Source organism: Salvelinus namaycush, chromosome 23 (assembly GCF_016432855.1).
Source record: "Salvelinus namaycush isolate Seneca chromosome 23, SaNama_1.0, whole genome shotgun sequence".
NCBI lineage: Eukaryota > Metazoa > Chordata > Actinopteri > Salmoniformes > Salmonidae > Salvelinus > Salvelinus namaycush.
In genome coordinates, this window is record NC_052329.1 from 30,965,852 (window position 1) to 30,980,006 (window position 14,155).

Below are 14,155 nucleotides of genomic sequence, written 5' to 3' on the forward strand. Positions count from 1 at the left end.
ACGCATGTCGTACTGACTATTTCTTTTTGTCTATGGAGGCAGCAATCTTGACTCAAAAGTTCACCTGGACACAGCGTGGTTCCTCAGCACGTCCTTGAGGAGCTCGGCATCGGCGAAGAAGATAATCCTGAGGATGGCTCGGAGGCACTTATGTCTGACGGCTGGGCCGGCCGATGAGCTGTACACCTCGTACAGCACCCCGAACAGGGTCTTGATGAAGCACTTGGCCAACTCAGGGTCCTCCTTCATCAGCTGGGCCCGTGCATCCTCCCTCCTCACCTCCTGGTGACCCCCTGGAGGACAGACAGGGGAAAACTCATGTAAGAATTGATAATTCCTTTGACTCAAAAGGAGAAATTGGATTCCATCAGCTAGTGCAGAAGACACGATTTCACAAAAAGATGCGTCAAGAGCTGCCTCTTGAGCACGTCTGCATTGGGAAAAAGGTAATCTGCCCTCAATGGGACTACCTGGTTCAAATGCTCAATAAAAATACCAATAACTTGGGGCACTGACCCCTTTCTCCACTGGGTCTATAGCGATCTATAAAATTTATATTTTCCGGTGAATAGAGCTAGTCTCAGAACCCAATCAGGGCATCATACGACAGCAACTGACATGAAACGCATACAACTGACACCAGTTTGGGGATAGTCTATGACTAGAGGTAATGATGGTCTCTCTCTCACCAGTAGTGGGGTTGGCTAAGGGGTTGGGTTTCCTCTGGATACCCCGTGCTGTGCCAGTGTCCTCGTTGATCTGCTGCATAGAGTTGAAGTCGATGGTGTAGACGCGGCCCAGGGTAGACAGGCTGATCTCGTCCTCTCCGTTCTGGTGGGCCGTCTGGAGAGGAAGAGAGAACCAGACACCCCCAGACGTTAGTGTAACACTGGGCTACACAGGGGATTCACACAGCTCACAACATATCAAGACTGAAACAGTCTACTTCCGTGTAGTATAGGTAGAGCATAGAGTTTTCTGACTACCTGACGAGGACAAACTCTGGGCCCCAAATCTGGAAGAAAATTCCCTATAATGGAGCGGAGCAGCATGTCTGTTCTTTACCTCAATGATGCGGCTGTCGATGCGGTTGTAGGGGTGCCACAGGCCCCGGTCGTCCCTCCACTGCCAGATGGCCCCCTCTGTGGCCTGGGCACTGCCCTTCTTCAGCATGAGGTCAACAGCAAAGATGCCCTCTCTGGGCAGGCAGGGCATCAGCTCGCTGGTGAAGGGGGGACAACAGTTAGCAAAGTGCATCAGGGAAATTAGCAAACAAGCCATCTGTGACACGTGCATGGAGGCCGCTATCTTTATGCACATCCACCATTAGGGAAGAAATGGTTGTTGTAACGTTGAGAGCAGCAGAGGGGGTTCCTTACCAGATGAGTGAGGTGAGTTCATAGAGCTCCTGGGGGCTCCGGGGCACCAGGTCAATCTGCTCCTGGCAGCTACCGTTGGCCGCGCCGCACAGAAGGAAGCGCAGAGTCTCTGCAATATCTGAACAAAGACAACGTGCTTAGTTTTCCCTCTTTCCACAGGCTATTGGCTTGATACAGTCAGGGACTTGGCCATGGAGGCATTTATACTGTCATTATATATAGTTAACTTTACCAAGATTATGTAAGCTGCATTTTTAGGCTTTATTCAAGTGAGCGGTGTAAATGCATACCAATAGAAAGTGTGTTTGTCTGCATGAGCCACTTACTCTGCTTCATGAGCTGCACGGCCAGACAGGGGCAGTTGGAGCACATGAGGGAGAACATACGCACCACCATGATGAACATGCCCGAGCTGAGCACGGGCGGGGTGACCACCAGCAGCTGCTGGATGTTGGTCAGCAGGTCCCGCGAGGCCACCTGCTGCAGCAGGTTCTGTGGACAGCGGTCACATAGAGGTCAGTCATAATTGGTCTGTTCAGGAGGGTGAGAGATGTTAGAGCCATAGAAACGTGTCGAGTAGAAACGCCTCACCTCCTCGTGTTGAAAGTTGTCCACCAGCCTGGCAAAACAGAGACAAGTGCTTTCAACGGATTTCTTATCCTGTACAGGGGGGGGGGGAATAACCACATTAGACATGTCTGTGGTATGTTCCCTGTGAAGACAACACCAGTGGTGGAAAAGTCCCAAATGTACATTACTTGAGTAAAAGATACCTTGATGACTCAAGTAAAAGTGAAAGTCAAACTAAAGGAAAAGGATAAGGTTTGAAATAAACTTAAGTATCAAACGTTTAAAAAAAATCTAATTCCTTATATTATGCAAACCAGGCGGCATAATTTTCTTGTTTCTTTAATTAACGGATAGCCAGCATGTAAAAGGTGAATGTATGTGTACCTGGTGTGTGAGTCTCTGGGTCAGCAGTGGCAGAGAGTCAGAGACAAAGTGGAACTCGTCAGGGGTGATGCTCTGGCAGCAGTTGGCGGCAATGGCCAGGGCGTTCCTCTGGGCGTTGATGCTGAAGAACTCCAGGTACAGCAGACAGTCAGCCAGGCCACCCTGCACGACACAGGAAACACAGTTAAAGACAAGAATTTGGGATAGCTGGCACACACGATGACCATTAAATGTGTGAATTCAAAATGGCTTTTCTACCCAGTTTCATTTATTAAAGTGATATTCTTATTCTGTATTGCACAACTATCATACAGCAACCATTTATTAACACCGAGGGATCTCTGACCATCAAATTTTTGAAATCAAAAACGGCTTTCGTTCATCTCTACATTCCTGTACACAACATTTTAAATGTTACATTTATGCATCACTGCACAACAGGGTTTCCGTTAGGAATAAGTGGCACTGGATAATGTGACCGGGATGATTTTAATATACCATCCATTTGAGAAATTCACCAGACCCATAACCCATCAGGGTGTCCCTCCACAGTTCTCAGAATGATAGAAATCACATTTAGATTATGGTAAAGCATCTTAACAGAACATGCAACTCATGTAAATGAAGCATCCAACAGAACGTCGTTTTCAAACATTTGCCAAATGCAATGTGCGGGAAGACACCATTCTAAACATCACACCTGTCAAACCACCATTCTAAACAGCAACCTGATAACAGTTCCATATGTGACAGATGAAACTGTTAGAAATTTAGAGGGGGAATCTGAAGATGCAACAACTAGGAAGGGTTGCTAATATGACTAGGGTTGTGCCTTTGGCTTCTGGACAACAACAAGTTCATATGAAAACATATGAACAGGAGAGAAATTACTTAAGGGTTGGTTCTATAGGGAAGTAAATGGAAATCATTTTGCCAAAATTATATTAATGATTCCTGTCAATACAGCAATAAAATCATTCAAAATACTTTATCAGAAAGCATGACTTAGCCAGAGGAATCAAGGATCCTTAATTAGCTTCTTTAAAAAAATAATGGCTGAGCTTCTTCAAAAAGAAATAGCTGATTATAGCGGTCAGTGAAAAGGACCCAAAATGTGAAGATAATGTGTAGAGTATAAATTAAAATGTTGAGACAAGGGGAGAGGTGTGGTGAAGATATAGGAGAGTTTCAAGAATGGCTCAGCTGTTTCCCACCTATTCTTGCACATTCATTGTGTGAATAGACCATTACATACGTCACCAGTAGTAAATGTACCGTTAATCCCCTTCATTTGGTTACATACATCTGTTAATGCAGGCATTGCAGTCATTTACTGTACTCCTCACACAGTTAGCTATTTGAAAAACCTTTCCAACAAGCTCCCACTCGATAATCATCAATCCTCAGTGTGAAAGAGCAATGATATAGGCCCACTGGGCATTGACCTATAAGGCCACGAGTTCCATGCACTAATTTCTTTAGCCGCCAATGGATCGCAGTGTATCAATGTGTTAATTTGGTAGGGGCGGCGATCTCGGATTAATTGACTTATGATTAATACATAATTTAAAAAAAAGAATTAACCACATAACAATGAAATTATTTATAATGACTGTTCCACAAAATTAAGCACATGAAAATCCTAACTGACACGCAGAACGGTAGAAATGGTAAACTTCCAAACTTGAAACTCACGCGATGCCTATGAAGTCTTAAAAAAATTACGTCCAAGTTTCCATGGGTCGATTTTGCCTATAGGCGGATTTGAAGCAAGGTAAGGCACGCCTCATATGAAATAAAACATTCAGGTTTCAAACAAGTTCTCAAATGCATACTGCCTCCAGCTCACATTGAAAAGTGATGTTTGACGCACTGATTGCCTGCACTTGAATGGTGAATGAACTGCGCACTTAAATTACAAGTTGAGAAATCCCAAAAACTATTTTTAAAATCGTGCACCAAAACTGGTAACACGTGATTGCATTTACAATTTTTGCGTAAATGAATGTGCTTATAAAAATAACATTTTACTCCAGCAGCAACCAGCTGAGGAGCAGCAGGAGAAATCCCGCTCAAAATAGGCTCTGTATGCTGTGCGCGTGTGATAGTTGGATTTATAAGATGCATAACTAACGAAAATACACAGGCAAATTATATATTATTACACCGATTAACCTATAGACCGATAAGCATGGCGGTCAAATGTATCTAAGTCAATTAATAAAAAGCATTATTTTGTAGGGATGCGCCGATATGTCATTTTTGGCCGATACCGATATTTTCCTTATGCATTCTACTACATTTAAAATCGTTGAAACACCCACACACACCAAAAAGTTGTTGGCATTTACACGTCTCCATTATCAGTAAAACAATCAAAACGTATTTCTTTCACTTACTTGCTGTTGTGTTGTTCAGTCGTTTCATTCTCAACCAGGATTTCGTCAAGCAGTGTCAATGGCCTCTTCTGTCGTGGGTCCTCTTCGTCAGTGCGCACTGTCACTGTGTCCGTTTCCATCTTGTCCAGCTGTGTCTAACATTTCACATAAACCCTGTTTCTTGTCTGCATGGAAGTAGAGGTCCTTGTACCTAGCATGGTGGCGACACCGTAATGAGGCTCAAAGAGAACGCCAACGAATCGCTTGTACACAGCCTCTAGTAGAGTACTTTTACAAGTTAAACCCATGATCTGTCGGCAGCTTCGTTGAGCAGGCTAGGAGTGTGTTCATGTTTCCAAGTTTAAAACATGTTCGCAAATGCCATTGAAATGGCAGCAGCGGTATGAGAACCAGCACATTCTTGAGCATGCAACACGGCTTTCCTCAGTACGAAATCCTTGTCGACCCACTGTGCTGTCAGACTCAGCATGCTCATGGGCCTGACATCGCTGGTCCAAATGTCAGTCGTGAAGATAATAGCAGTGACGCCCATAGCAAGTAGCTCATGGATGTGCGTTTCAACAATACTGTGTAACTCCGGTAGGGCAACATCTGGAAAAAAGCGCCTACTTGGTAGTGTGTACCGGGGCTCGAGGTGCTCGACCAGTCAGCGAAAGCAGACATCATCCACGGCAGAGAACGGTTGATTGTCAAGGGCAATGAATTCCATTATCTTGGCGTTAGTGGACTTTGCCTTAGAGATCTCGCTGAAATTTTCTTACTCTTTCAAATGACTGCTTGACTTGAACTTGTTGGAAGTGTGCTTCTTTTTTGTTGTTGCTTTTGTTCTAAACAGTCCCTGAACATCTGGGGGTGATGCACTTTCAAAATGAGTCAGTAGGTTTGTGGTATTGAAAGATTTCACTTTCTCCCCTCGGGAAATAATAGCGGGATAAACATTGCATATAGCATTTTTTATTATCTTCCTTTGAAAGATCAAAATAGAGCCACAAAGCAGACATTGTGGGCTGGGTTAGGAATCCTGTGTTGCACTTGTGCTGCGCAGTATTTTTCGTGGCGTCAACTACCTACGTTATATAGGTATGCACGTCAGCTATGACATCGGTTTTGCACAGGCGTTATACTAGACATCAGGCCGAAGATGGCATTTTTAATATCGTCCGATTCCAATTTGCTTACCGCTATATCGTGCAACCCTATTATTTTGCAATGGGATTTCTTTACTCCCATAAGGCGGCGTACAATTGGCGTCGTCTGTGTTAAGGCAGGGTTTGGCCGTCATTGTAAATAAGAATTTGTTTTTAACTGTCTTGCCGAGTTAACTAAAGGCCACTTAATATTTTTTACTCCCGTTCATTTTGGCCGGCAACAGTTTTATATATCAACTATTATTTCCGGCTAATGGAAAATATGAGGTATATCTAATATACAGCCACCACCGTCAACACTTATTTTAAGGTGAGCCCATGAGAGCAGAAATGAGAGAGAGGCAGAGCTGAGCCAGAGGGAGCAACACTTACAGCCTGCAGGATGGCTTTGCTGTGTCGCCTTGACAACATCTCCAAGGCAGTCAGAGCCTGCTCCGCCACGTCAATGAACTGAATCACCTGAAGCTGCAGACAGAGAAAGAGAGCTATTATCATATCCACCACCGTTTTATGACTGCATATGAATGAAGAGGGAACAAGAACATGAGAATGACAAATGGAAGACAAGAGAACAAGGTGTGGGCTAGGAAAACCTGGATTGCATTCAGTAGGCATGAATTGTTGGGACATGTTTTCAAACGTACTAGGTAGTACTGAAATTTGAATGAGTGTGTGTTTGGTGCCTACTGAACCTGAGCAGAGGGGGTTATCCTACCTTTTCCAGGAAGACGGGGATGGCATCCACGACCACAGCAGAGGACCGAGGCAGCGCCTCCATCATGTAAGTGAGAGCACGGGAGGCGTGGTTCATCTGAGCAGAGGCACGGGGTAAGATACAGATTTCAAACATAACTCCAAAGCAATCCTTGTTGGCTGGAACCACAGTTAAAACACTGTACTGAGGTATAGTTATTTGCAACAAAATATAACCAGGAGACAGAGTGTAGCACCATGCAATGTAGGCCTAATGTCATGGTGAAAATCAAATGTCACTGGGTCCCCCCCAAAGATATAAGCTCAGGATACTCACAATGTCAAAGTTATGCTCCATCTGTAACAATGTGATCTGTGAGGAAGAGAAGAGGGGATTAAGGGACTTGGCAAATCAAGTCATGGTGTAAAATGACTTAAGACTAAAGGCGGACAAAGAATTTTGTGACTCACCAGAGCAGGCACCACGCTCTTCACGGGGAAGCCTCCTAGCGTCTCCTCGTTGCCCATCACTAGAAGCTGGCACATCTCGATAGCGGCCTGGAGCTGCTGGGACTCGTCGCCGGTGGCCTGCAGTCCCTGCAGCAGCTGCTGAGCCTTGGAGCCTGGAAGGAGAGGAGGGATAAAGCAGGTCAGAGTAGAGACTAAACAGCAGGGCCAGTATTCACAAGAGTAGGAGTGCTGATATAGGATCAGTTTAGCCCTTAAGATATGGGCTAAACCCCTCGCCATATAATGAGATTATATGGCGAGGGGGAATCAGACCCTAGATCAGCACTCCTCCTCTGAGAAACGTTTTTAATATGGGCCCTGCCAGGAGTGCAGTCAGCACACATTAGAGATTAGGATTAGAGTTGAGTGAATAGCAGGTTAGAAGAATAAAGACAGACATAAGTGAACTCAACATGCCTCCCCTGAGGGAGAATGGAAACATCCTGCTCACTCGGGGCTCCCGAGTGGCGCTGCAGTTTAAGGCACTGCATCTCAGTGCAAGAGGCTTCACTACAGACCCTGGTTCGATCCCGGGCTGTATCACAACCGGCCGTGATCGGGAGTCCCATAGGGCGGTGCACAATTGGCTCAGTGTTGTCCGGGTCAGGGGAGGGTTTGGCCGGGGTAGGCCGTAATTGTAAATAAGAATTTGTTCTAAACTGACTTGCCTAGTTAAATAAAAGTAACAAAAAAAAAAGAGAAATAACAAAAATAAAAAAGATGTTAAGTGGATTCTGGACACAGACAAGATGGTGTAGCACTCACTGGCTCCACTGCCTATAGTTCTGTGAAACAGCTGGGACATGCGGGGTCCCAGGGGCCCAAAGAGGTGTGGGGGTAGACCCCTGGCCTCCAGCAGGGCTGTGGGGAGAAAACAGCTAGGTTAGACAACAACCAAAGACCCCGCAACACCAACAAGGGCTGACAGGGAACTCTTAGACAGGAACATAGGCACCTGTATCTAAGGAAAGCTGTGATCGTCATACCTTGGAGTCTGCCCATTTCAGAGTCATCGGACTCACTCTCACCGGATGTGGTCATCCCTACAGCTCCGGCCACTGAGCTAGAAGCTGGAGAAAATTAAGGGGCAATTAAATCACCATTGTCATCATCAAAATTACAACAAATTCATCAAACACAGAGTTCAGGTAAGGGTCATACACACCCAGGCAGGCCTAGGAAAACAGTCAACGATCTTTAAGTGTACACACACACACCAAGCAGAGGCTACATCAAGCTTAGGCTGGCTCCTATGCGTTTAGAACAAACACATACCAGAAATTTGTGGGATAGTGCAAAAGATGTTATCCACTAAGGGTCAAGGGGAGAGAATCTCTGCTACCACAAGCAGGTAGTGTACCATTATAGGTGTAGCACTGAGTTTGTCCCTGACCATGCGAGCTGAGAAGGAAAAACTCTGTGCCCTAGTCGCAGTAGGTACCTGTACCCGAAGCCCCCTGCGGGGCCTCATCAGTGCGGGCGGCCGAGGAGTTGGCCCCATCCTGGTTGTTGTCCGAGTCAGCCATCTTCTCTTGTCGGCGAGCTTCGGCTGCCCCGCGCTTGCCCAGGCCTGAGCCTCGCCGACTGCATGGGGGGGGGGGCATAGTGGGACTGAGTGACTACACAAACTAGACCACAAAGCCAACAATCAAACATGGCGGCACACAACTGACATTCCTGGTCATAAGGCAATCACTAACTTACACTTGTGTTTCGCAATGTGAACATATGTTCACACACACACACCTGTGAGCAGACGTGTGCAGGTACCGACAAGAAGCGCGTTCACATTCTTGAATGGTTAAACTGTCCAGTAAAAATGATGTATATTACTTAAAATAGTTGTTACCTCATACCCAAATAAATGTGGCCAAATAAATTGTGTGTGTGGGGGGGGGCTTTAAAAAATAAAAATAAAAACTTTTTGGAAGGAAAACTAATTAACTCATATTGGAATTATAGGTCATATCTTAGAAACCAGTAAACACTGGACAGTTAATTGACAGGAATAATTCACCTAAAACCACTAATTCAGTGTTAAATAAATGTAAATAATTTTGTCATTATAATAAGGTTGTTAGCAAGATGTCGAAATTTGTTGCAGCACAAGTCGACTACAACACACACAATGCAAGGCGCTCTCACTCGGAGGGCTAGGTAGCTGGCTAGCAAATATAGCTACACACAATAATGACAAAAACAATATTAGCATGTATAGTAGCTAGCCAGCTGTAAAATCAACAAACTGCAGGAGTCTACAATATTACCATGTTCAACCTGCAGATCGTCTGCCTCAAGGAGGGGGGTGCTGACCTTGCTATGGCAACATCCCTTTCCCATACATGCAGTAAAGACATTAATGGAACGCCGGGGCAAGAGCAAGGATGCGTCATTGGCTGCCATTCAAAAAAATCTGATCTAACAAAATGGATATTGATGATTTAGGAGGAGTTAACAGGCTCACAAATGTGGTTACTATAATCCGACATGGATATATTAAGCTGGATAGTATTTAGTCCTTATCGGGTTTGGAAAAATGTCTGCTAAATGCTTACTCCTATTTGTATAAGCTGGTAGCAAGGCTAGCCTTAGAAATTGGTAGGTGATGTTTTAAGTGTGATGTATTTGATTGGTGATGACGTTAACATGTATTGGGGTTGACATCCATTCAAGTATTATACCCGGATGTTTACCGCAAGATTGTGTGAAATACACTAATAGCCTAAATGTAGGCACAATAAGGGATTCTGAATCTTTCCCCCGCGTGCGTGGAGTTTCCATTGTTTTGGTCGAGTTCCATAGATCTATTTACAGAATCTATGCTTTCCCACAGACATAGCCCAGGGCAAGAAGGGAGGAGAAAAGTTCATTGCAGATTTTTTCAACCCTTATTTTTTATCAGGTAAGTTGACTGAGAACACATTCTCATTTACAGCAATGACCTGAGGAATAGTTACAGGGGAGAGGAATGAGCCAATTGGAAGCTGGGGATGATTAGGTGGCCATGGAATTTAGCCAGGACACAGGGGTTAACACCCTTACGATAAGTGCCATGGGATCATTAGTGACCACAGAGAGTTAACTTCTCTAGGGTACGTGGGACGGTAGCGTCCCACCTCTTCAACAGCCAGTGAAACTGCAGGGCGCCAAATTCAAAACAGAAATCCTAATTAAAATTCCTCAAACATACATGTATTTTACACCATTTTAAAAGATACACTTGTTGTAAATCCAGCCACAGTGTCCGATTTCAAAAAGGCTTTACGACGAAAGCAAACCAAACGATTATGTTAGGTGAGTGCCTATTCACAGAATAACACAGCCATTTTTCCAGCCAAAGAGAGGACTCACAAAAAGCATAAATATAGATGAAATGAATCACTAACCTTTGATGATCTTCATCAGATGACACGCATAGGACTTCATGTTACACAATACATGTATGTTTTGTTCGGTAAAGTTCATATTTATATCCAAAAATCTGAGTTTACATTGGCACATTACGTTCAGAAGTTTCAAAACATCCAGTGATTTTGCAGAGAGCCACATCAATTTACAGGAATACTCATAATAAACATTGCTAACAGATACAATTTATGCATGGAATTTTAGATGCACTTCTCCTTAATGCAACCGCTGTGTCAGATTTCAAAAAAGCTTTACGGAAAAAACAAACCATGCAATAATCTGAGGTCGGCGCTAAGAGCCCAATCAAGACAAAAATATATCCGCCATATTGTGCAGTCAACAGATGTCAGAAATAACATTAGAAACATTCACTTACCTTTGATGATCTTCATCAGAATGCACTCCCAGGAATCACAGTTCCACAAGAAATGTTTGTTTTGTTTGATAATGTCCATCATTTGTCCAAATTCCTCCTTGTTGTTCTAGCGTTCAGTACACTTTCCAAACTCACGACGCGCGGGCAAGTCCAGCGGAAAGTACGGACGAAAGGTTAAAAAAGTTATATTACAGTCCGTAAAAATATGACAAACAAAGTATTGAATCAATCTTTAGGATGTTTTTAACATAATTCTTCAATAATGTTCCAACCGGAGAATTCCTTTATCTTCAGAAGTGCGACGGAACAGAGCTCGCTCTCACATGAACGCGCATGGTCAGGTCATGGTAGACCTTACTCATTCCCGTCTCCTTCGGCCCCACTTCACAGTAGAAGCATCAGACAAGGTTCTAAAGACTGTTGACATCTAGTGGAAGCCTTAGGAAGTGCAAAATGACCCATATTCCACTGTGTATTCGATAGGCGATGAGTTAAACCTACAAACCTCAGATTTCCCACTTCCTGGTTGGATTTTATCTCAGTTTTTTGCCTGCCATATGAGTTCTGTTATACTCACAGACATCATTCAAACAGTTTAAGAAACTTCAGAGTGTTTTCTATCCAAATCTAATACTATGCATATTCTAGCTTTTATGGCTTTGTAGCAGGCCTGGGCATGCTTTTCATCCGGACGTGAAAATACTGCCCCCTACCCCAAAGAAGTTAAGAAACCCATTTAATGTTCCATCCGAAAGACAGCACCCTATACAGGGCAATGTCCCCAATACCTGTCCTGCGGCATTGGGAAACTGAGTTGAATAATTTGGTCCACTGTTTAGTTTGAGCACATCTAATCGAAATATATACTTAGTCACGACGACAGACAGATGGATGCCCATACCATCTATTGACTGATTTGGTAATCTGGAGTGCAGGTAATCATTTTAAAACCCTTATGAAATGTGATAGTATGTTATTCCCCATCTCCAGTGACAAGAACCTTATGATGCGTTACAACACGATTTCCTGATTACACACTGTCAACTTAGACGTTAAATCATTGTGAAAATAGTTATTTTACCAACTCATAGAACATAACCAAATTGACAGGGTGTTTCATGTCTGGAGTGGATTTTCCCCTTTAAACATGTTATGGCTGACAACACTTTTGAATGCACTGAAAGATCGACTTCTCAGGGACAATTTCATTAGGTATTGCCAAGGAAGCCACCCGCTTCCATAAAATATTGGATGTATATTTTAATACTTATTGTACACACCGAAATACAGCCGACTACAATTGACTTGGGGCTTTAGACTGGAGAAGTTGAGATGACATTGAGAGCAGTGTGAGGCTGTAGTACCTGGTACTGGCGCAGGAGCCCGTGGTCTTCTGGCGTGTGCTCCGCCGAAAGCTGGGGAGCTCTGCTGGAGGAGACTCGCTGCGCTTCTTAGTGGACTTCCTCAAACCTGATGAGGCACGAGGAGCCAATGAGTAAACAGTCAAGGCAAAAGACAGGACAAACCACAGTGATAGTAGACCACTAGAAATGTGTGTTATATTGCTCTCATGATAACCAGTTCATCCATTTCCATCACTTAAGAGGAATATGTAACGTAAATGATTGAGCTATGCAGAGATGCCACTATACATAATGTTGGTTTAGTCTACAACCATTACTAACCAAATGGTGTCTTAAGATATTTCACCCAATCCGTTTCAGCAGTGATAAGGGGTATTTTTCCAGTAGAAAAACTGGAATATCAGATAACTCCCTAAAGTTTTTTTTTTTTACCCCAAATCTGATTTTAACTGATGCCAGCCACCTTGGTTAAGTACAGTAGTAGTTAGTGGTTGACAAGTGGCATAACGGTCAAGAGCAAGGCAAGGACTGGTTCAGAGGGGTCGGCACCAGTCACTCATAACAGTAAGGGAGGAGAGTCACACACTGACAGCTCTGGTGTTGTTCTCAGTCGAGAGCCCAGTGCCACCGACGCTGGGTGAGAGTATAAATAGCCCATCTCTCATTAGTACAGAACAACCTTCATGCTAAACCTGAGGGTCCCAACAGAGTGCAAAAATATGACACCGACTGACCTTTTCCCAACACAGATATAACACAGGGTCGGTCAGCAGACAAGTAGCCACAAACCCAACCACACACATGTCCCCCAGTAACACCAGTTACACAACAGAATAATCAAATGGCAATGTATTGTTGCTACAGCAGGAAGCCTGTTACACGCCATCACAGCCACACCGCGTACCCACCATGCAATCTAGCTTACTCACCATTATAGCAGCAGAGACGACAGACTGAGAAGATGTTGTGTGTGTGTGTGACAGTGTGCACTACAAGTGAGAAAATGTGCCCCTCCCCCCTTAATAAAAGTGGGTGAATCACTCGCGCCGCTCCCTTCCCCCCAGTGAAAACATGATCCCTGCTAGTTGGCCAGCCGTCAGGCAGGGTGGGATGGGCTAGGGCACATGTTTGGAGCTGGGCCCTGTGGCAGCATGCCCAGCCTCGGTTACCATCTTGGAATCCCCTACCTCAAACCAGAACGCACTGATCCACTGATCATCTTCCACTCACCCGCATGCACTACATTTGTGACAGCTCCCCCCCTAACCCACCTAGGAGCTTTAAACTCAAGACTGTATGAGTAAACATTAGGAGCCATGCAGTCACTCTTCTTCAAAACAAACTACAGCCAGAGTCTGACCTTCACCCTACAATTCCCATAATGCATTGCTGTAGTGACCTCCGTAACCTCAGGGCTGATTGTGTCTGATCTGACAGCAAAAGTGTAGTGCCTCCGAGCACGTTAGCGAGCCCACCTACCTAACACATGAGAGGCTGTAGTAAATTAGTCTGTCCTTCACAAATATCCATTTGCGCCACAGTCCAACCGGTTACAGTAGAGCCACCAGACAGATTATTTACATCTTCCAGTTTGAGGCTGGCCTGGTACTGAAACCTGAACCAGTCAAGCCAGGTATTTGCAGATCTTTAAGGCACATTTTCTCCTCAATTTCGATCTTGTCTCATCGCTGCAACTGCCCAACAGACTCGGGAGGCGAAGGTCGAGTCATGCGTCCTCCGAAATACGACCCGCCAAACCACACTTCTTAACACCCGCCTGCCTAACCCTGTAGCCAGCCGCACCAATGTGTCGGAGGAAATACCGTTCAACTGACGACCGAGGTCAGCCTGCCACAAAGAGTCGCTAGAGCGCGATGAGCCAAGTACAGCCCCCCCTGGCCAAACCCTCCCCTAACCCGGACCA

General features: G+C 44.6%; 1 protein-coding gene across 5 annotated transcripts in view; it reads right to left on the reverse strand.

Annotated features, from left to right (window-relative positions):
• The window catches only part of LOC120018290 (E3 ubiquitin-protein ligase TRIP12-like), a 47,322-nt gene that overhangs the window by 18,892 nt on the left and 14,275 nt on the right, over positions 1–14,155 (reverse strand). For 4 of the 5 annotated variants that reach the window (XM_038961412.1, XM_038961410.1, XM_038961411.1 and 1 more), the window contains exons 5-19: positions 12,232–12,337; positions 8,525–8,667; positions 8,070–8,153; positions 7,849–7,944; positions 7,045–7,196; positions 6,911–6,946; positions 6,596–6,691; positions 6,253–6,345; positions 2,334–2,495; positions 1,971–2,039; positions 1,706–1,871; positions 1,380–1,497; positions 1,066–1,222; positions 690–843; positions 65–293 (exon numbers count right to left, since the gene is read on the reverse strand). In XM_038961412.1, coding sequence (XP_038817340.1) covers positions 65–293; positions 690–843; positions 1,066–1,222; positions 1,380–1,497; positions 1,706–1,871; positions 1,971–2,039; positions 2,334–2,495; positions 6,253–6,345; positions 6,596–6,691; positions 6,911–6,946; positions 7,045–7,196; positions 7,849–7,944; positions 8,070–8,153; positions 8,525–8,667; positions 12,232–12,337 — 1,861 coding nt within the window. Of the gene's footprint in view, positions 1–64; positions 294–689; positions 844–1,065; positions 1,223–1,379; positions 1,498–1,705; positions 1,872–1,970; positions 2,040–2,333; positions 2,496–6,252; positions 6,346–6,595; positions 6,692–6,910; positions 6,947–7,044; positions 7,197–7,848; positions 7,945–8,069; positions 8,154–8,524; positions 8,668–12,231; positions 12,338–14,155 lie in introns of those variants that run through there. The other variant, XR_005472202.1, reaches the window with a different exon arrangement.